Raw genomic sequence first — 23788 nt, 5'->3', positions numbered from 1 at the left:
AGTCTTTTGATGCTAAATGAACCAAAATGATTTATAATTACAAATAATGGAAAACCCTGCCTATATTTGTTCTTGCTTTAGGCATCAACTCACCACCAACCTGATTTCACCAAGTAGGACATGTTCCTGGATTAACATCCATGTCGATCCTGGAACAACATTCCAATCAGCCAATCAGAATAAAGGGATACATTTACAGTTTATGTTAAGATTAGGCTTACGGTTAGGTTTATGCACTTCTACATTATCATTTAAATGTTAATCACCTCTATTTTAGGGAATAATTTAGTCATTGTTGTGTTTAGGGGTTGGGATAAGGTTCTGATTACACTTTCAAACAAAACTGATGTTCATTCAGTATTGCATCGTACTTGGCAATATCATGATGTGCTTAACTCACTTGATTGCTCAGAAGACCAAACTTCTTTAATTTGGTTCTTTAGTAAATGTATCTTGATTTAAGAATGCTGGGATATTGGTATTTGCAATAAAAAAAAATAAAAAATACTGAAGAAGATTTACAAATTGTGCAGTGCATTTTTAATTCAGATTTTATAGGACCCGCAGAAAGCCTGATTATTCGGAAAATAGTTTAAAATAACAGCCTTTTTTTATTTCATATTTTTGATGCAATGAAGACAAACTGAATAAAAATTCATAGGTTTAATTACTAAACAAAAACACTTGCAAACAACTTACTGTCTGACTCAATAACAAATTCATATGAAAACAAACGTCAATATACTACGAACTGAACATATAATATGACAGTAACAGTAATGTTCAAATGTTCAGAAGCTGAAATTCAAAATGTTCAGAAGCTGAAATTGTGTTTCAGATATTTGTTGAACAGTAATGAGTCTATATAATCTATAACTACAGTGTATTTGTATATTTCCTAACTTGTTTAGTAACACAAAAATGGCACTCAGCAAATAACTGAAAAGAACAATGAACAAAGAGCAAAGATGGCACAAAATAGTGTTATTTCAAGGAAATGGACATGTAATACTTCATAAAAACTGCTATATAATCAATGAAAGCAGGTCATGTTTTTTTTTTAAACAAGTCTAATCTTACTCATCCCTCAAAGTACATTCAAATCAGTATTAAACCAGGAAATGTGCCAGACTTTAGAACAGGGATAAAACATTTACAGGAGAATAGCAGAGTTTTCAAGTGCTACTGTGAATTTTAGAAAATTTATAAAGCGTGTTTACGCTTCAGGTGTCAAGAAATCCTTCATATGGCAAACATTTAACATCCTAAAGTGGGGAAATGTGTTCATCATTAACCCTGAATCTTGAACAAAAGCACAACTCATCATTTCTCATCCTCTCTGGAGTCTTAACTACTTACAGTATTTGCTTAATGTAGTGATATCTAAATTATTAGAGACTACCTTTGTAAGGGTGTGCAGGCAAATAAAACTGAAAATGTAAGGTTTAGTGCAGAACCTGCATTACGCAAAAGAAAAAAAAAGTGCAGCTTCAACTGTAATGGACTCAAAATGTAACCACGAACCTTAAACATGAGCAGAGGCACACAGACAATCAGCTGTCCTGAAAGTGGCAGGTAAATGCTGGCATCAAAGAGTGAAACTGACTAAAGAAAGTGCATTTGGCGCTTAGGCAATTTGTTGAAGCACATACCCTGAAAAAGTGGAGAATTCAAAAAAACACATTGCAATGTCTGTTTCACTTTCCACAACACACAGATGTGACAAGTGGCTGTGATTTAAAAAAAAAAAAAACAAGTGGATTTTAGAAAGTCCTCACTCTAGCACTGAAAAAGAATGAAAAGAGTTGTAAAGGAGCCTCGCAATGGACTGGAACAAACATTGTGCTTTGTTTTTGCATTCAACCTCAATGCAAACTGACAAGATAATTCTGATTACCTTGCTAGAGGATCAAATAGCTGGTACAAAATAGAAAATCATTGCCTGTAGATTGTGTTTCTTTGTCTGGCACTGTATGAGCTGGGAGATTGTGCACTTATCAGTTGTTTTTGCAAATGCAGAATATCTGTGGAAAGCCAACAGTGATTTCATTTGCAATGCTGGACTGCATCTGTTGTTGTGATTGATGGATCCTGGATTTTCTTTCTCAGATGACTTTCCTTTGATCATAGTTTTTTTTTTGGCAGTTTCTGGATAACTGCACGACTGGCTCCTTCACTTGGCTTCAGCTGGCATTTTGCACATTACAAGTATCTGTTTCAAAGCCTTTTGCACATCTTCATCCATCTGACCCTAAAATGAATAGTTTCAGAGTTTAGAAGTGCAATTCAGAACTGAAATTATTTAATAATACATAGATGCGATTTATAAAATCACTCATGAAAAGATCACCTAAATATTCAATGTTTAAATCTATTAGAGCATTAAAGATGAATTTTAGCCATCATCAAATTGCTTCACAAAAAAAAAAAAAAAAAAAAAAAAAAAATCGGCATGGGACAATAACCGTTTACCACAGTTTGGAAAAGTCAAGGTTACAAAACCGTCAAAACTTTGTTATACCGTTCCTACGGGGATAGTTAGGGGGGATAGTTATCGTTTCAGACTTTTAAAAACATCATATTTTAGAGCAGTAATTACAGTACCGTAATATTTTTATCCAAGGTTACAGTGCATCCAGAAAGTATTCATAGCGCTTCTTTTTTTCACATACTTTATGTTACAGCCTTATTCCAAAATGAATTAAATTCATTTATTTCCTAAAATTCTACACACAATACCTCATAATGACAATGTGAAAAAAAGATTTTGTAATTGTTGCCAATTTATCAAAAATAAAAAACCTGAAAAATCACATGCACATAAGTATTTACAGCCTTTGCTCAATGCTTTGTTGATGCATCTTTGGCAGCAATTACAGCCTCAGGCCAGCTCTAGAAGAGTCCTAGTGGTTCCAAACATTTTCCACATACGAATGATGGAGGCCACTGTGCTCATCCGAACTTTCAGAGCAGCAGAATTTTTTTTTCTGTAACCAATTCTGTCTCTGAGGCCTACAGACAATTCCTTTGTCTTTATGCTTGGTTTGTGCTTTGACATGCACTGTCAACCCTGGCACCTTATATAGACAGGTGTAAGCCTTTTCAAATCATGTTCAATCAACTGATTTTACCACAGGTGAACTCCAATTAAGCTGCTAACACTTCAAGAGTGACTAGTGAAAACAGAATGTACCCGAGTTCAATTTAGAGCTTCAAGGCAAAGGCTGTGAATACTTATGTACATGTGATTTTTTAGGTTTTTTATTTTTATTAAATTTGCAACAATTTCAAAACTTTTTTGTCACATTGTCATTATGGAGTATTGTGCATAAAATTGAGGAAATAAATGGATTTAATCCATTTTGGAATATGGCTGTAACATTAAAAAATGCGAATGAAGTGAAGCGCTTTGAATACTTTCCAGATGTACTGTATATCATCAGAACCTTATACAGAATCTTAACAAAATCCCTGTGGCTCCAGAAGAAACACTGAGGCCTTTAGAACAAACTGATGCATCCATGCAGGAGACTGAACATTATATACAACATTATGAACTTTTTATGAAATGCTATAGACCATGGTTTCAGATAAAAATCTTCTCTAAAGTTTTACTATAGTCAGATAATCTTGGAGGGTTCGAGAGTAAGTGAACCATCTCTTGTATAAAAAAAATAAAATCTATCTAAAATGTAGAACTATAATATAAAGTTGTTAATGTGTTTACTGTAATATGAACATAATGGAAATGTATACAGACCTGGACAGCATAAAGAAGATGCATTCGATAGACTGACACAATTTCATGATGACGTTTCTTGGTCTCCTATTGCAAAAAAAAATAAATAAATAAAATAAATTTTACTTCTTTTATTATGTCATCAAAGATTTTGTAAATAGGAATTGACTGTATTATTTCTGTTGTGCTTCTTGAAAATCAGCATTTTAAAAGTTTATTGCATAATACAATTCATATGTTTAAGATAAATTTTGTATTTTTAATTAAATTAATACTTTTGTTGGAAGCATGGAAGCATTAAACTAGTCAAGTGTAAAAGTAAAGTACATAAAGTAATATGATGATGATCCAAAGAAAATCTAACTTTGTTCATCAGAATCTAGATAAAACATGGTTTCCTTTACACAAACTATTTTCAAAATGAAAGTAATGTGCATTAAAGCACTAAATAAGCATGTCAGTGATTTCTGAAGGACCACGTGACACTAAAGAGTGGACTAATGACGCTAAAACTTCAGCTTTCACATCACAGAAATCACAGTGGCACATAAATGCGTAACTACATGTGACACCAAAAATAATGTGATTTTTAACAATAATGTGATTTTTATTTTATTTATGATGACACTCTGATACACTGTTTCTTTTCAATGGGTTAAAATTTATAAAAGACTGTTGAAATAAAAAAAGAATTTTTATTTTTATGCTATTTAGAAGCCAATTGCACACTGCTGCACTCACTCTCTTAAGTTCAAGTTGCTTTATAAGTATGACATTTAGTACAGTACTGCCAAAGCATTTTAGGTATGTATAAAATATGATATATATTAGCATTAAATTAATAACATACATCTATATCTCCAAAACGGATGATATTTTTTAATAAAAAATGTATAATTATTACCAAAAGTGTACATTTTTTAAACAAGCTAAATAAGTTGATTGACCATTTCTAATGATGTACATATATTTTGCAGCCAGTTTAGATGTCATTTCATCCTGTCCAAGTATAGAGTAAAGGATTTTTTTAGTTGTTTAGATTAAAGAATCCATTATTTAATTTTTTTATTTCGGTCTCGCAGCTGTGAGCGCTGTCAGCTGTGAAGCCAAATGATATTCTTTAATAAAAGTGTAATGCCAAAACACAACTTAAGAAAGTGAAAGTCCACATTTTGATTTCACAAACCCCAAATGTTGGAACTAGGGCTGCACGATATTGGAAAAAATCTGACATTTAAAAGGTGTCAACAATTTTCATTTTTTTCTATGAAGTGCATCTGCATAAAATGTAATACCTTACAAGCATACAAAAGAGCAAGTCATAAATCTAAAAGTATTCAAATACAAACATGTAACACTGCAGATTGACACATTGCAATATCGAGGCTTAAACAATATATTGTTCAGCCCTAGTTTGAACAGTTCATCGTTTAAAAATCCTATTAAGAAACAGATGCTGTACTGCAGTGCTAATCTATGTCAGAACAAAGTTTAGAACATACAGCGAGCTGATACTGCAGTTGTTTGATCTGCTGCTGGAGCGAGTCCACCTGCTGGCTCTGCTGTCTCTTGGGGGAGCTGCTGGTGTAGGACAGCTGTGAAAGACTGTTCAGAGCCTCCTTTAGCTTCATCACTTCCTTAGAGAGCTCGTCAATCTGGAAACAAACAGCACATTAGCTTTTATCCCACGCGTGTGTCATTTATACACAAACAAGCCAGAGAACATCAATCACCTTTTTATTCTTGTCTCTCTCAGAGACCACGTGGTTTTCCACCTGCTTCTTCAGTTGAGTAATGAGATCCTGAGCCTCCCTGTACTTGCTATTCACTGCGCTGCTCTCCTGTTCTCTTCTAACCGCCAGTTCCTGAGCCGCATCTCTTTCATTCCTGCTGTCCTTTACCTCCTGCCATGCAGCGGTCACTTCCAGAGCCATTTCATCCTGCTTCCTGAGAGCTTCCTTCAGGAGGAGTTTCAGGTCACTCATCTCACCCTCTAGTGTCTCCCTCATCTGCTCATATTCCAGTCGGGACACCGAATCATCCGGAGTCACATCTTTCTCAACTGTCAGTCTGTTCTGCAAGGTGTCCACCTGTAAGGTCTTCTGCTCGATCTGCTCTTTAAGAAGCTCAACTTCAGACTCCAGGTTCTTGATGGCATTCCCCAAGGACGCCACAACCTGAGTGTGATCTGCAATGGTTACAGACGACTGAGCCTGATTTTCAGCGTCTTGTTTGACCTGGGAGATTTCTTTAAGAGCCGCTTGATGTTTAGCTTCCGTGTCCTTCAGAACGTTCTGAATGTCCTTCATTTTAAAGACCAGCTCTTGAATTTTCTGCTCGTGCTCCTCCTTAGTGACACAAACCACGTCTGTTTTGTCTTTAGACTCTGAAGCTTTGGCCTGCAGCTGGTTGCGGGCAGCGCTAAGCTCGCTTTTGGCTTCACTGTATGACTTTGAGAGCTCTAAAAGCCGCCGCTGGAGCCCGTCGATAATCTCCCCGAGCTCTGCCTTCATCTCCTCAAAGTCTTTGGCAGCAGCCTCCACCGGCACAGTCCCACAAAGAGCTTCCTGGAGCATTTTGATCTCCTCTTGGGACTCCTTGTACTTCTCGATCAGCAGCGTTTTCTCCTGGTTGACATTCTCTACCAAAGCACTGTAGGTGTTCTTCAGTTCTTGACGCTCCTCTTCAGAGAGATGGCCATTTTTTAGCTGAGCCTGAAGATCTCTGATTAGACAAGAATCTCGTTTCTGCTCTTCCTGTGACTTGATCAACTTTGCCTTCAGTTCTTTGACCTCCTGCTCCAAGCAGCTCTTTAAATACTGAAACTTCTGCAGCACATTGTCCTCCGCTGCACCTGCAGACTCTCCCCTCAGCTGTAACTCTTCTTGAGGTTTTTGGCCATCTTCACTCACGCTTTTCTCAGAATTAGTGTCGAGTCTTGCATGAAGGGAGCGATTCTCCCTTTTTGACTCAATTAGTTTGGCCTGCAGGTTCTCTAATGCATCTCGGAGAAGTCCGATTTCTCTATCCTGACTCAACCTCACATCCTCGTCCATCTCTAGTTTAATGGAGGATCCGCTGATGTCCAGAACAGAAAGATCCTCTTCGTCACCGGTGTGGATTTGTGTGTCACTGGAAAGCTCAAAATCAGCACGGGTGGAGTGGTACGAGGCATTGGAATCAATGCTGTTCGGACGGGAACTTCCCTGGCCTTCCTCTCCTTGTGGAGCTGGACGTTTCTGCTCAGAAAAAAGAAAAATGTTCTTGAAAATCTGGTTAATCACTTGCCCTGCACATCTTTCTTTCCCAAATGCTCTTTAGTTAAAAGCCCTGTGTGCCATTTTCACCAACCAAACGGATTTGTAAACATTTCCAAATAGGTTTCCCAGTCTGTTTACTCAGGCAATCCTGCCCCAATCTCATGCCATTTCCTCTCTGAATGGCCTGACATGGCAATTTTTGCTCAAAAAAATTCACATAAACTTTAAAGGTGATTTTAAAGTCGCTGCATATGCGGTGAGCTACCTTGATTATTTGTGCAAGCTGCTGGTTTTCCAGGGAGAGAGAGGCTATCTTTGCTTGCAGGGCTGCAATCAATGATGAATCCTTTTTCCCAGAGTGCTCCGTCTGTTTCAAAACAGAAGGATGGTAAAGTTATTTCACAAAATATCTTTTTATTGAGCCTTAGACACCAAAAACTCCTATAAAGTGATTCCTTGTGATCTGCTGCTACACTAAGACAAGCCATGCAGGCCACCACAAAATTTCCTTAACATGAGAAAACCTCATTACTGAAGACAAAACACAGAGTCTCTGAGCTTTGAGGTTTCCAATACTGACTTACATTTCAAAAAAGATGGTTTGGCATAACTACTTGAAAAACAATGTGCTAACTTAAAACTCATTCACAAGTTTGAGACCAAGAAAAGTGGTGATTGTGCGAGTTCTGCTTTCGTGTCCCCTAAAGCAAGGTCCTTCACCTGGACAGGGCCAGTAAAAATGCAGCTGTTAAAATGGGTTCCAGCAAGCAAAAGTGGCTGAAGATCAAAGCTGCTGCCACATGAAGGAATATTAAAGGGCTGTGCAGTACTCGCCTTGGGCTCAGTCTGCTCCACAATCTGCTTCAGATCTTCAATGGTCTCGAGCAGCATGCTCTTTTCCTTGTGCAATTTTTCAATCTCATCCTTCAGTGCGACGCTTTTCAGCTCCTCCTCCTCCACAAACAAGAAGCCAAGAAAGACCAGTTAATAATAAACTCATCAAATAATAGACAAAATATAGCAGCAACATGGCTATGGATTAGATACCAGGTGTTTCGTGTTGAACCACAGTATTTTAAAACCTAATCAACTGCTTATCTACATGTCATTTTGGGCAGTAAATGCTTACACAAAGAGTAGGTATGTTTGAGTATTTAATTGCCAAATAATATTTGAGAAGCAGCCAATAAGCATTATAAAATAAAATAGTTAAAACATTATTTTGCATTTATTTCAATCAATTCTAAAAAAATTTAAAGTATATAAACAAACATATAAAGTTTTTACATTTTTAACACAAGTGTACAGTTACTTTTAGATTATTACAATCAATACAATAGTGGCCTGTCACGATATCAAATTTTTGTTGTACGATATATTACACCACAATGTATATTTTTATTGAGATTATCGTCCTTTTAAAATTAAATTATGCCAGTCATTATATAATGCAAATATGAACATAAGAGCATCATAACGGAAGTACATGCTTTCAAAGAACAGATCATATTTTATTTTTTAGACCTTTAATATAATTATAGCAACTTTAATAATTATGCATTGGAATCAGAATGTGAAAATTTATACATCCTAAACAAATAAGTATAACAAAAACAAAAAAATACAACAAAAATAAATGTTAACAAAAAGTGCAAGGTACCAAGAACAGGTAACAAAGTAACAATTTAGTCAATTTAGACTTTTAGACACAAGACTGTACAGGCCACATCCTTTACCAGATCTATTTTCAGTTGTTAGGCACCCACATGAAAATATACTATACAGTAATAATATAGTAATATAGTAAATACTAGTTTTTTTTAACCATACTCACACATTTAATGAAGATTGGATGAGAAGACAGAGCCTGTGCAATGAGCTAAAATTTTGCTAACATTGGTTTAAGTAAGGGTGATATATAATGCATCATACAAATTAATAAGGTAATCTCTATGTGCTGTGTTATAACAGGCCTATACAATAGTATAATTAAAGTAAACATGCAATAAACAAATGAACAACAAATACAAGCAATATTATTGTATAAAATCTCTAATAATAAACAAATGCAATTTTCCATAATTTATACATAAATAGTTCAACAGTAAGTATTGCATTAATGAATTGTACTTCCATTAATAGTAAATTGCACACATAGGTGCAGTATGTTTGCAAAACTATGGAAATAGCAACTGAAGTCTTTTTTATTTAGCATTTAGTTTAATATATTTATTTATTTATTGCATTTTTGTACTTTACTGTATGTTTTAAATGTATTATTCACTGTTTAAAATATTGGTTAAAATAAACTTAAATATATTATTATAATATTAAATTATGATAAAAATAAACCTATTGTTTTCTTCCATTTTAGCATGCATATGTATTTTGCTTTCATACTGCCATCTCTCAACACTCCTTCAGTATTTTACCTTGTAGTTAAATCTTTTGGATGATTCACTGTTGCTGGAAAGTGGAGTTTCAGAAGGAGTAAAATAAGGTGGTGAGGTGAAACCAGGCGACTAAAAAAAAAATACACGGAGAAAAGTATTAAAGCAAAGCTTAGTGTTGAGACAAGCATAACCAATATAGGTAGAGATTAAAGACAACCATGAACTGAATCTTCAGAAGTCATTAATGAAGTAACTGCATCTAAGGTTTACAGACAGTGGAGACACAGATGATTGCAGATCACAGATTCAGCACTGTGTGCCTTTACCTGCATTGGGCTAATGGGAGGAGGAGGTGCTTTTCTCTTTTTGGGGGTGGAGCTTCTGTCCTCATTTAACTTTTGACCATGCTGAGATTGTGCACGTGATGAGGAGAGTGGAGAGAGTGATTGAGTGGTTAGTGAAATACACACTGCACACTTAAGTTTAGGGTAAATAGGATTTCATCACTACAGGGTTAGACAAACGCCAGTGCATGTCTCTACAAGTGCATTGTGGGAATGTTCGTCAAAAGTAAGAATAAAGGAATATTCAATCAAGCCTCCTGCTTAGAGGTTGAAACTACTGTTACTTGTGAACTAAGCATTCAGATATGTGAATTTAAGAAGAATTTTCTGTCAATCAGAAAACGAGGAAACTAATCAATGAGGGACTGAAAATGAGCAAAATGAAAATTAAGTGGCTTACCTGAGGGCTCCTGACTGAACTCTTATCTGCAAATACAAAGATATAGGAGAGAAACATGGGGTTATGAGGGCTAATAGCCTGGTGCTAACATTAGTTATGCTGCCTTAATCTTTCCTTTTTTTTCATTATTTCAAATGAACATCAGAGAATTTCTGCAAGACATTGAATAAACTCCCTGGACAGGTCTGTAAGCATGAGGTGTTTTTAAAAACAACACTAGATGGCAATGTTGAGCCAATAAGTTCTACACAGGATGCAGAAAATATGCTAATGATGTTAGAGACAAATAATATTGACTGGTTTCTTTTATTAAATGTCACTAGAATAGAGAAAGAAATATTTCCTTTGTGTATCCCAGTGTACAGCCAAGTGCTAACAGTTGAATGGCGGCTATGTTCACATAATATTAAGCCAAGCTTGGGTAAAAACAACCCAAATTCTAATTCTTCACTGCCATTTTATTTTGATTGAGATATTTTTTCAGCAATTTTGCACATTAATTTTCACTAGTAATATGGGTTAACAGTCTTGGGCACCAAGGTTGTATACAGAAACCCAGTGCAGTACATTTATGACAGCTGTGTATGCACCCCAGCTAATAAGACTGCAGGTGCCACTTTAATGCCAGAGCTGTCAACTGAAATCAAGAGCCAGGGAAAATATTGCTTAAAAACATTCTTCTTTGTCTAAGGAAATCAATAAGCTACATTTTAAATGAGTAAACAGTAAGAAATATAACTTTAATTTGTACTTATTGTTAAACCTGCTTGCAGAAAGTGCACAGCTCAAACTATGCATAAAAAACACTGCATAAGGAGCATGAGCATGAGCTTGGAAACAGTTTCTTGTACTTAGTTAAACATTTAATGTCAATAAAATAGTTTTGTAGTTCATTTTTCTTGTTTATTTTATTTTTTAAGTATCCACATTTTAGTCGTCACCTTTATTCATACCATTTTTGAGTATTTATTATTTTTGCTATATTATTACTAGGGCCAGACAGAATCTGCAGACATTTTCTGCTATTTATACTGAGAATTTAGCGGTAAAATCTGCAGATTCGAGCGGAATGATTTTAGGAGTATAATAACTAAAAACATAATAAATAAAAAATACATTGTTAACTTTTATTTATTTTTTACAATGCATATCTAATAAGATCCACTTATTCTGTAAACAAAGCAAGTCTCTTGTATAAAGTATTTACTAAAAGATAGAAAATATTACTTTACAAACTGTTTTGTAAATAAATAATATTAACATTTTAATAATAATATTATTATAGTATTCATAATAATATTAATTTCAAACCTGAATAAATATAAATGTACACACATTAATACAAGTACACAGACTCAATGACGTGTTAAAAATCGGTGGAAAAAACAGTTCCGTGTGGGCCTAGTTATCACAAAAAAACACTAAAACCTACTCTGCACTCTGCAAAATATACGTGATTGGCATGAATATACCTGTAATGAGTGAGCAGCAAAACTTTTAATTGAGAGCGGAACTTGTGTTAATTGGCATCACATTGACATTGAGGTAAGATTACCTGACTCAGACTGCTGTCTATGGAGGGCAGTGTTGAGAGCAGTTTGGACATCGCCGCTCCCTGACAGTTTGGTGTAATGGAGCACATCATGGCCCAGCGAATCCACCATGTGCAGGTCAGCTCCTCTCTGCACCAACAGCTCCACAGCAGCCAGACAGCTGCTCTCACCAGCCAACATCACAGCCGTTCTGCAACACATAACAGCACGTCACAAACACTATTAATCAAAAGACTTTGACTTTATTTTTTAGAAACAAAGAAATATAATCATATATATATATATATATATATATATATATATATATATATATATATATATATATATATATATATATAGCAAGGATGCAGAATATCTTTTTATTCACCAATTAATTACGATTAATCATATCTAAAGTAAAAGTTTGTTTTGACAATTTATTGTGTGTATTAGAGCTGCTCTATATATTGTTTCAGCATGGATATGGCAATGTGATCATTTACAATATGATGTAATATAAATATACATTTGACCACCCCTATGGTTCAAACCATTGTGAATGCATAATCCCACCAATAAGTCTATTTGACGAAAAAGTCTGAAACTGAAAGATCTAGAGCAACGATAGACATCATGTTCACAAGACTTTGTTTTCTGGTAAAATGGTTGTTTGTATCTACATTTAGCCTGAAAGTAAAGTCAAGTTAGATGCATAATAACATTTGAGGTGTCATGGTGATGCACGATAGCCTCACAGCAAGAAGGTTGTTGGTTCGAGCCTCGACTGGGTCAGTTGGCATTTCTGTGTGAAGTTGGCATGTTCTCCACTTGTTGGCGTGGGTTTCCTTCGGGTGCTCTAGTTTCACCCACATGTGCTATAGGTGAATTAGGTAGGCTAAATTGTCCACAGTGTACAGTATGTGAGTGTGAATGAGCATGTATGGGTGTATAAGAAAAATGTTTAAGTCCACCCCATATGAAAATTCGATCTTGAGTGTGTATCCCAAAAAAGTTTGCTTCTAAACTTTATAGCTCAAAAATATTAGCACAGACATGAGTGAAACTTTGGAAAGTTGGTGGCACTGGATGAATTAAGTTAGAAACTCCATAATCACTGTGATTTATGTTCAATCTGTCCTCTATCTAGTGCTAATTTCCAGCAAACTTCAGAAAACTTTACAAAACAATCTTGGTGAGCATAAGAGTTCTTTCAAGAAACATTAAAATAAATGTACAAACCTCACACGTTTGAACAGTACTCCATGTTCTAACCTAAGATGGATTATGCTACTATGTCACAGTTTAGTTTCGCTTCTGACTTCTCAATGTACTTTTTCCCAGCTCACTTAACACTTTATAAAAGCCAGGCGTAATGTTTCAATTGAGAAAACTTTCTTATCAGCCGTTTCAGTATTATGACTGATGACCAGAGCCATACCTGCCATTTTTGTCTCTAGCGTTGATGTCAGCTCCCCAGTCCAATAAACTCTGGCAAACCTCTGCGTGTGCATGTCGTGCCGACAAAAGCAGGGGCGTGAAGCCATCCTAAATGAAAAAGAGCTTCGAGTCAACATTATTTTCCCTCCAAATACCATCAAATACTGCATGTTGAGAATGCTGTAGTAATGCACAGTACATTACACATGCAGTTAATGAAGAACTATCATCATATCATGTGTTTTTTATATCCATGCCAGCAACAGCTATTTAGAGGGCAAAAACATTTCATTAATAAAAATATTAAATAAAAAAAAATCCTGGTGACATTTTATAAATGGTTTCATATTTATAGCTTTAGACAACTAATATTAATATTGTTCACTAAATTGAATGCACAAAGGTGAACTTCCCCCACCATACCCCCCTTTTTTCAAATTTCCTTTTAAAAACAATCCTTTCGCCGATGAAGGAAAAGCTCAAATAACTTTAGAATAAACTTCCATCTCATAAAGATCACATTTGCTTGGTTTTCGAAGTTACAACAACTACTACTCCAACAAAAAAGTGTCTACAAAACACTGAGCTCCACAGAATGTTTGAAATTCTGCTGACGTTATGCTATATTTGAATAATTTATAAAGAAAAACATCCAAGTATTAATGTGGTTTCTCCTTCAGGGAGCAAAAGGTGTAGATGTAGACTGTCTGTGAGAGTTCACAACATGGTGCAGGTTTTCTCTACCATGTGTAAGTTCGTTGTACAGACACATTCATTACACATTTCAGAAAATCTTGCAACAACCACCCCAGCCCGCCCCAAAATAAGGTTTAATGTCCCCTTTCTCTGTTAACTGGCAAATGTTTAGTCAGTGCAGTCCAGGGGATGATTTGAGCTCATAATGCATTAAGCAGAGAAAATGAAATGATTAATACAATCCTATGTGCTGGCTCCTTTCTGCCGTGGCATATATTGACGAGCCAGGACGAGATTAAATTTAACAAGCTAAGACATCTGGAGGGTCACAGCTCAACCTAACAGGTCAGGGGATGTTATAATTATAGTTTAAACTAGCAGGAACATTTATGTGCCCACTGTTTATGTAATATAGCTATAAAAAATGGGCAATTGTTTTATATTTTATCACATAAAGCTGTTCTTGCGTCACTTTTTCACACTCTGTTGACCTTCAGCTGACATTTTGTTGGCAAATTATTGTGAAAACATTTCAAACATCGTTCAGCAATTCGGCGTTCAAGTTGACAATCATTTCTCTCCACAAAGAGAACCACATCTATTCCAATTAATTACTTTATGACTGCATTCAGTACTGATAAACACAGCTGCAGTAGAGTAAGATGGCTTACAAAATAAAACTCATGGGCATTCATAACTATGCCCATTTCACAAAGGCTGAGTCACTGAAACAGAAACATTAGTATAACTGTAGCAGAAATGATTGGATTGTTTACAATATGAAAAAGTATTCATCTGTACGTAAAGCATTCTGAGAAAATGGTACACTAAAAAGTCTATAAGTAAAAAAAATTCAAGCAGGAGATCTTAAAGGTCCCCTGAAGTGCTTTGAAATGTTCATTTTTAATTCGATGTTTGGTGTAATCTCAACCGAAACACAAAGAGAGGTGGGACATAGTGTAGCTCCTCCCTCATTTAAAAAACATCCAATAGCATTTTGTTTGATAACAGCTAGTGAGTGCCATTGAGTAATTGAGCTCAAGTGCATCAAATGAAAATCAAATAAGAGGATTCTTAAAAGGGGTGGGGCATGTCAGATACTAGAGAGCATTTGATTGGTCATGATTTGATAAGAATCTGATGTGGTGATTTGAATAAAACTATTGAACCAGTTAAGCAGAAGTGACAAACTCAGGCATGTGCACACATAGGGCTCAACCTGTGCAGTGCACATGCCCTTTTTAGTCTTGGATAGAAAATGCCCTTCCAAAATGATCAAAAGTGCCCCCGCGACAACCCCCCCTCCCCCCTACCGCCCTTCAGTAGGCGTGCGACAACGCCGCTCTTGAATATGCGCGCTCGCAGTTGAAATTACATGAACTTGTACTTTCTTATAAAAATGTGCAAAAACCATTTAATTTCAGTAGTACGGCAGCTTGTCTTTGAGGCACTACTTGATTGAATTGTTACAGTACAAAAAGTTGGGGTTAAACAATACTGCAAACAAGTCTCTCCCAATAAGACATTACATTTAAAAATGTTAGCTTGTTAAAATAAAAAAAGGATTTGGGGATACATTATTAATGTTGTTTCGACAAATGATTTACAGCAGAAATGCAAGACAATTGGGAGTAATGCCTGAGATGCAAAGTGTCAAAGTGTTTTCTCATCGGGTGACAAGCTGCCCCTCTGATACAAGTTTAATTTATGGAGAAAATTACAAACACTGCAGTGTTTGGGTGTTCTGTTTTTGTCTGAAATAATTAATCTACCAAAATGTGTATATTCCAGACAAGCTGAAAGGTCAATTCTGGTCACGTGACTCACGGTGAACTCACAGCATTGATTCAACTGGGTGTGCATCTGGAAGAAACGAGCGCAAGCTTGAAAACAGATGATGTGCAAACAGCCTTAAAGGAGCCGTCATATGCAATCTGAAGAAGTTGATCTTCTCGCACAGACGTGCTGAATTCACCTGATTAATTGTCAACTGGGTTGCGGATCTATTAATTGGCAATTTGTCGGTCCTACACTAGGCCATTTCCCTAAGCAACAAAACTTTCCAAAGACATCCGTTTACTTATTTTGCTGCTTATTGGTTAGATTTGGGCACTCCAGTGACCGAGATGTGAGAGAATATGGTCATTTATCAAACTAAAAGATTTTTCAAAATAAAAAATCGTTCAGACTCGGATAATAAATAATGACGGTGCGGCCCGGTACCGATTGATCCATGGACCGATACTGGTCCATGGCCCAGTGGTTGAGGAACACTGCTTTAAAGAACAAAAGCAAAGCTTTCTAAGAGGTACTGCCACAGTGAGTGTTATAAAACATTTTCTTCTGAAAGACTGGAAGTTAAGCTTAAATCTAACAGCACATTTCATGGTGGGTTTCTGGCGCCACAGTTGACTGCACTCAGTGCAAATAGCCCCAAAGGGATTTGTTGTTTTTTTTCAAGAGCAACACTCATGTCACTTAATCATGCTTAGTGTGAAGACCCTTAAGATACCAACATACTCCAGTAAGTCACAAATGTGTCATTTTAAAGGGACTACCCTGGTGACAAATATTGGAGATGTGTAACTTGTTAAATGTAAAGTTCATATAATAAGAGAAATTCTTTTGCACACCACATCATTTTAAACCTGCAAAATTTTCTATTATATGTGAACACAAAGCATTCGATTTTACATACATTTCAATACTTTTGTGTTTCTTTTGTGTATCAGCTCCCATTCAGTAAAAAGCACACAAAAAAGAGCCATCAAAATTGCACCTTTTGTAGACCAGGCAAGACAAAAAGTCTTAACGAGCTTGCAATTTTGTGAGCAGGAGTAAATAATCGCGGTGAGCTACCCTTTTAAATAGTAAACATTTTTGCAGTGTACTTTTAAAAATCTATGCACACACTTCATGCTATATGCTCCAGAGGGCATGAATATCCCATATGCTGTAGGGGAAATAAGAGGGAAAAGTAGCAGGTGTGAGTTTTCTAAATTAGACCCAGTAGCTTTCACTAAAAGTTTTTCCATCCTGTTTCCAGCTCAAAGGCAAACTCCAAAATGAGTTTTAAACTGACCCAAAAGTGCACATATCTCTGGACTGGTCGAGTCTGTTTTTTTTTTCTTTCTTTTTTTTTTTTTTGAGATCTGAACGCAATGTCTTCTGACTAGACAATAAAACAGCATTGTTTTTAGCTCAAGCCCAGTAAGCTACTGTGACACTAGTTAGGGTAAGTTTAATAATTTAGCAGTGAAAGCAGGTATTTCCGCATGTTCAAAGTAACAGGCTGAGTGGACAAGAATCACCAGGCATGAATATGCTAAGCTCGCCTTAGAGGATGATGATGATGGTGGATAATCAGTGACCGAAAGCAGAAGCAGCCTCTTATTCACATTCTCTCTCATTTCTGTCTGATGAAGCTTTTCAGTCACGGCTTTCTAAATCAGAGAGTCACAGCTTGAAGGCTCGTTGCCTCCTACATCAGCCCTCTGTCTCAGAGTAATTTACAGCTTGAGAAGAAAAATGGTTCATTTCATTTGAGCTGCTGACATAATGATAATAGAGACGTGTGAATTAGAGAACGGGTGATAATATCACACACAAAAATACTGTTAACCTGGCGTAAACACAAAGTAAAAAATTGTACCATGCATTCGGTCCTGTTACCAGGAAGCTTGACTTTAAAGGAAGTTATGCTTCTGTTGTCTTTTCGTTTAAATTGTTCCTGTCAAAGGCCATCTCTTGCTAGTGTACAATTCATGCGGATGACTTAATAAAAGTTGTTTAGTTGTTGCCTCTTTCTTCCAGCACTCTCCCCTGACGGAACACAGCTATTTGAAGCATTATTAGCATGAAATATTTCTCTGGGGTTGCATCAGGCCCAGGGTAGCTCATCCTTTACCGCAGCCAGTCTAATCTCTGGGATAAAAGCGCTGTGGGTCTTAACAGAAAACATTACTATTAAACGTGAATTAATTGTGGATTTATTTCTCAATTCAAATCGTCACTGCAGGGAAAGATCCAACCTAACCATCCAATCATTGATGAATGAGAGTAATTGGTGTACTTCTTATCGATACTCAGAGATAGTGCAGTTGCATAATAATGAATTTCCAACACGCAGGAGTAAATAAAGCCAGTGAAATGGGAGTTTCAAGAGTTTAATCACTACTTACTACAAAAAAAAATTGTGAGTTATAAACACTTTGGATGTACCGTCTTACATATGAGACGTTAAATCAAGGTCCTGACTCTCAGTGGTAGTTAAAAATCCCAGGATGTTCTTCGAATAGAGTGGGGGTTTAACCCCGGCATCCTGGCCAAATTTACCCACAGGCCTCTGTCTATCATGGCCTCCTAACCATGCCCATATCATAATTGGCTTCATCACTCCTCTCATCAATCAGCTGGTGTGTGATGTGCGGTCTGGCGCAATTTGGCTGCCGGTGGATGCTGCACATTGGTGGTGGATGACGAGATTCCCCCCAATGGGTAAAGCGCTTTGTGTGTCCAAAAGATTGTTATTTAAATATAAGGAACTATTACCAGTATTTTTTGTGTGTTGTGTAAAATTTTTAATAATTTTAATAAAACATAAAATAAATACTAATGACTTACCATCTCTAGGACAACATGGTATGATTTGCGGCAGATTTAATAAATGGAATAATGTTACATCCTATAATAAGAGGCCTGGTCATAAATATGAATAATAAATTAGCATTCAATTCAATCACTCTCTACCAATCTTGCAAAAACTGTGATTGTCATGCACATCTTGTCAGTGATGCACAGCTCTGTAATTACTAGTAAATCTCCTCCGAAGGCCATAGATGCACAGAACTACCAAATACACCTCGAAGAAAGCCAGGAAATCCCTATAGTGCAGCAATTCTTAATCCTAGTTCTCATGCCCCACCGATCTGCATATTTTTCATGTCCACTTATTTAACACACGATTGAGACAACCAGCTTTGTTAGAGGGCTCCATACATGAACTGTATTCTGCCTGTCACGTCCATATGCATTGTTCCCTAGCCCCTTCTCCTGCAATGCACTCTACCCGAGCATGAGAAACCTTTTTCACATCAGAACATTTATTCACTGACTTACATAACAGCATTGTCTGCAGTGTCTTACTAAGGAAGCATGAAGTGCGACACTATATGTCTCTTAATAAATGAAACCCTTAATCAGAAAAAACAGACAGGAAAATGCAAATAAAAAAGAAACATATTGCAGACAATACAACAAATATTATTTACCACATTCCTCATGATTTTTATTCATTTTTTTTCTTTTTTTCAAAATAAACATGTATTCTAATTTAGATTCTTGCAACACATTTAAAAAAATGATTGGAACAGTTAATCATTTACCATTTTGTAATCTTGCCATTGCTTTTCACAACACTTAAAAATGTTTAGAGACTAAAGACACCAAGTGATGAAGTGTTTCCAGTGTGCAGTAATTTTGTCCCATTCTTCCTGCAAACAAGCAACAGTATTGGTTCTCCGTAGTCACATTTTGCGCTTTAAAATGAGCCACACATTCTCTAGAGAAAGGTCTGGACTGCAAGCAGGCCAGTCAAGTAGCAACATCCTCTTCTTCTGCAGCCAGTCACAGAAGTGCAATTTACCTTAGTCAAGGGCACTTTACCATGACAAAGTCTAGCTTTTGGACTTGTTGCTGGAAACAGTCAGGATGATCCTTTTCTTTTTTGATCCGGAGCACACAGTGTCCAGTTCTCCTCCAAATTACTGATTCATCTTACCACCGTACACGGTGCTACTGTGTGATGGTCCATCCCAGATGCCTCCGAGCCCAGAGAAGTCGACAAAGCTTCTGGACACTGTTAACATAGGGCATTCTTTTGGCAGAGTTCAGTTTTAACTGGCATTTGAGGATACTACATATTTTGGTACTTGACAGGTTTGCCAAAGTAGTCCTGAGCCCATGTGGTGATATTGCTTAGATAAATGACTTAAAGTTTTTGATGCAGTACCGCACCGCAAGTGATTGTAGTTCACGGTTGTTTAGCTTAGGCTCATGCCCCTTGTCGTTTACACTGTGAAATTTCACTATATTCCTTGAATCCTTTAATTATGTTATGCACTGTTGAAAACGAAATATCCATATGTCTTCTTATCTTTGTTTGAGAAACATTTTTTCTTAACATTTCAATAATTTTCTCACGCACTTGTTGGCAAAATGGCAACCCTTGGCAATCATCTTTGCTACTAAAAGACTAGACTTTTCGTGGATGCTGCTTTTGTACGAAATCATCTGTTTCAAATCATGCCATTATCTTTCATCCTATTTTTTTTTTAAATGTGTTGCAGGACTGAATGACAGGAAAGGATGTGTATTACAATATTTATTTACAAACGAAATGAAGTTGACCAGACAAAACATTAAATGTTTTGTGTTCGTATTGTCAGCAATTATATAAAAGTCAAAGTAAATTTGGAAATCACTACTTTTTTTTATTTCCATTTTCCATACTGTCCCAACTTTCTGATTTGGGATTGTAGTATATAAATTCACATGTCACATACTAAAATACCACTTGAAAGACCATATGCTCAAAAACTGAAATCAGGCCAAATATCATGTGAAATCCACTTTGAAGAGTGTTTATTGGCAAATTAGAACAAATGTCTGACGTGAAAAGAGAAATGTATATGATCACAGCTTCTTTATATAGTACTGTTTATACTGCACTTGCCATCACTTAGACTGTAGCCATTTAAAAGAAACATTGTGGAAATCTTGGAGGAATAAAAGAACAAAATCTACCTCGGACAAGCAGTCTCCCAGTAACTGTGACCTCTCAGTAACTATAAAGTGTGCCATAGGGACTTAAATCAATACTGCCTAACACTGATTCAAACACACACAGAGAACAGATTTGGAGGTAGTTGTGTTTGACAATGCTCATGTTTGAGGTAAACCACAGGCAGCTCTGAGATTCAGCAAAACACATGTAGAGAAATACAGGACCATTTTCCCAGTGGTTTGGATAACTTGTATAATATTCATACATACCGAGTCCTTAAGATTGACGTGGCACTTGTTCTCGCACAGAAGCTGAACTATTTCATTGTTTCCACAGGCAGCTACAAGAGAAAAAAAGACAACGGATAATAAGAAGCAGGTCTTTATGCCCACAGAGACGCAAATAAGGATTTAACAGCTGGCCAACAAACTCCTTAAAGAGCAATTACTGCAAACACTTGAAGCTTTCCCACAGAGATCAAAACTAGTCTCATAGTGTGTGACACTACTTAGTACTCAACAATTATTAGCTACCCCTTTAACAATTACTCTGTGTCCTCAGTTTCGTCCTATTATTTTGAAGCAGCAGACGGGTATACATGCATTCCCTCATTATTTCAGGGACTGCTTTGTAGTCCATATGAATCTATGTTGGTTCATGTTGTTCTCCGCAGGATAAATGCATCCCGCTAGCAGACTTCTGACCTTCAGGTGGCTGAAATCTCCCCGCTCTTCATGAACTATCATACCCTATTCAATCCTTAACAGCTGGCGAAAGGTTCAATTATCAACACACACGCCTTCAGCTTTTCCCTCAGAGACTGAAATGGGCAAAAGAGTTGTTTTTTCATTTGCTAGAAAGCAATTTTCTGAATCAAGGGTCTCTCCACAAATGAAAACACAAGTTTTTGTGTTTGCCCTCTGTGACTGGCAGTCTTTTCCATGAAAGGTCCACAATAATGTGTTTTTCTGTGTTTGTAAGTCGAGCAGGGATGGCAAAGTTGTGGGGTTAATGTTTGCTAGAGTACATTTGTGAGCAAACAATCATAAAAGAGCTCTATTAAGCCAAAAATAATAAAAGAAAGCAAGACACACTGAGGATGAACCCAGTTACCTTGAATGACTGAGTCGAACTGAAAAAGCAAACAGAATGTAGCATCACTATTATTTGTTAAAAGATAGTGCTCTCCATTAAAACTCTAAAAACGCAATCTTATTACTAAATGAAAATCATTTGTCTTTGTCTTTAAAACCTTTGTAGGATCACAGCAGACAATCAGACCTGCATTCAAACTGCTGGTGATAATCATTATTGCAATAAATTATATGGCGTATGCAGATTTTAATCACAATAAATGGAGATAAAATAACTCAAACCATTATTTCAGCTCTGACCAAAGACTGCATATTCTCAGATGCACAAAGGTGCTTTAATTTAACTTATTATTTTGACGTTTTTAATTCTGCTGCACACAGAAACTGATGCAGCACTGTTATGGAGAGGTTTATTACGGCACTTAATATCTATTCATGGTAATGTATTTTGAATTTCATTGAAGTAGAACAGTGGTCATTAAATGCTAGTTTTGTGAATAAATGTGGTGAAACGGTGATTTTAGCAACTAATATGCATGTAAATGCATGTCATCAAGTCCTTTCTCTGATTAGTGGAAATAATCGCATTATTGGGGTAATGTAGTCATCCAACTTCACAATTTGTAATGATGCAATATATATTTGAACAATGATGGTTGGTTCCTTAACTTGAAAGCTCAGATCTGATTATCATAAATTGTGTTGTTTACTGAGTTTGAGGTTTAATGTATCATTATTTATGACACCTAAAGTTTTCTTTGTTCAGTGTTTACCCTTTACCATTGCACACACTTTGTAACACTTTATTTATCAAGTTTAAGAGTCTCTTTAACACTTTTGTCTATTTTATTATAAAGAGATCAGATATTTCATTTAAATATTTTTGACAATTAAAACTATTTGCCTTAGTAATGTTGGTAAAGTAAAATAAAGTGGTTAAAAAATCATAATATTTGTAAATGGATTGTTACAAAATATTTATTAATTATTAATACAAATGATAGAAAAACAAACCAATTAAACCAGGGGTCACCAATCTCGGTCCTGGAGGGCCGGTGTCCCTGCAGGGTTTTAGCTCCAACACACCTGCCTGGATGTGTCAAGTATACCTAGTAAGACCTTGATTAGCTTGTTCAAGTGTGTTTGATTAAGGTTGGAGCTAAAATCTGCAGGACACCAGCCCTCCAAGAACAAGTTTGGTGAACCCTGAATTAAACAATTAACATTTCCTCAGAGCATCCAGTAATTACAATGTTTTATGTCTATTGGAAAAACTAATCTAAAATTCAAAAAATCTCAATTCCCAAATGTATCCAGAACTGTACTGGCTCTCATGCAGTAACCATTTTATAAAACATGGAAATGGTGCAAACCTGCGTGGTGAAGAGCCGTCCTCCCTGAGCTGTCTGGCGCATCCACCACACACTTATTCTGTAGAATGAAGCGCAAGAGATTAAAGCTTCAAACATATTATCTGAAACCAGCATGACATGTTCTACCCAGAAGGCTCTACTAGACACCAATTACAACCTTTCAATTGAAACAGCTACACTTTTCACGGAGCATTTTACTTTATTTAATTTATTATTTGTATTTTTTTGGGTGCAAGTTAATGACGTGCGCTCCTATTAAACATTTCACCGCATGTCAGGTCAGTGTCTATGGATGAACAGGCACAAGGCATTTATCTGACAGACCTTATCAAAGGAGGGGTGTAATATATTAAACCTGACTGCAGCAGCCAGTCGGACCTGAAAATGTGCCTAATGTGGACATCCTATTAAATGAGATTAATCCCTTTACTCCATACTGCTGCTATTATGTAAATGAGATTCCACACGTTTGGTTAATCACTCTATAACATGCCTAGATAAACATACAAAGGTTAATTTAACCACTAAAGAGCTCATGACTCTTTGTTATTTGTGTTGCTTTGTTATTATAGAGGTTTAAACTACTCTATGGGAAAATTTGCCTAATGCAGATTCTCAAGACACTTGGGATGCTGGAAAATTTGTTGTGTTTGAAATGTCAAACAATGAGTTTTTATTTTTTATTTTTTTTATGACTGCCGGGGAAAAAACATATTACTACTGTCAGGCGTTTTGA

The 23788-nt window shown here is 36.2% G+C and overlaps 1 protein-coding gene across 3 annotated transcripts in view; it reads right to left on the bottom strand.

The window, feature by feature from the left end:
- Window positions 1–648: 648 nt before the first annotated feature.
- The window catches only part of rai14 (retinoic acid induced 14), a 58705-nt gene continuing 35565 nt past the window's right edge, over window positions 649–23788 (bottom strand). The window contains exons 6-18 of one of the 3 annotated variants that reach the window (XM_087300346.1): window positions 23053–23110; window positions 20855–20925; window positions 13107–13213; window positions 11692–11879; window positions 10137–10162; window positions 9719–9799; window positions 9432–9521; window positions 7834–7953; window positions 7265–7366; window positions 5473–6978; window positions 5242–5394; window positions 3761–3826; window positions 649–2251 (exon numbers count right to left, since the gene is read on the bottom strand). In XM_087300346.1, coding sequence (XP_087156472.1) covers window positions 2174–2251; window positions 3761–3826; window positions 5242–5394; window positions 5473–6978; window positions 7265–7366; window positions 7834–7953; window positions 9432–9521; window positions 9719–9799; window positions 10137–10162; window positions 11692–11879; window positions 13107–13213; window positions 20855–20925; window positions 23053–23110 — 2646 coding nt within the window. In that variant the 3' untranslated portion in view covers window positions 649–2173. 3 annotated transcript variants of the gene reach the window in all.

This window comes from Danio rerio, chromosome 21 (assembly GCF_052040795.2).
Source record: "Danio rerio strain M-AB ecotype USA chromosome 21, GRCz13ab, whole genome shotgun sequence".
In the NCBI taxonomy this organism is placed as follows: domain Eukaryota; kingdom Metazoa; phylum Chordata; class Actinopteri; order Cypriniformes; family Danionidae; genus Danio; species Danio rerio.
The sequence above is the reverse complement of the archived record's forward strand: the minus strand, read 5'-3'. Positions and strand labels throughout refer to the sequence as shown.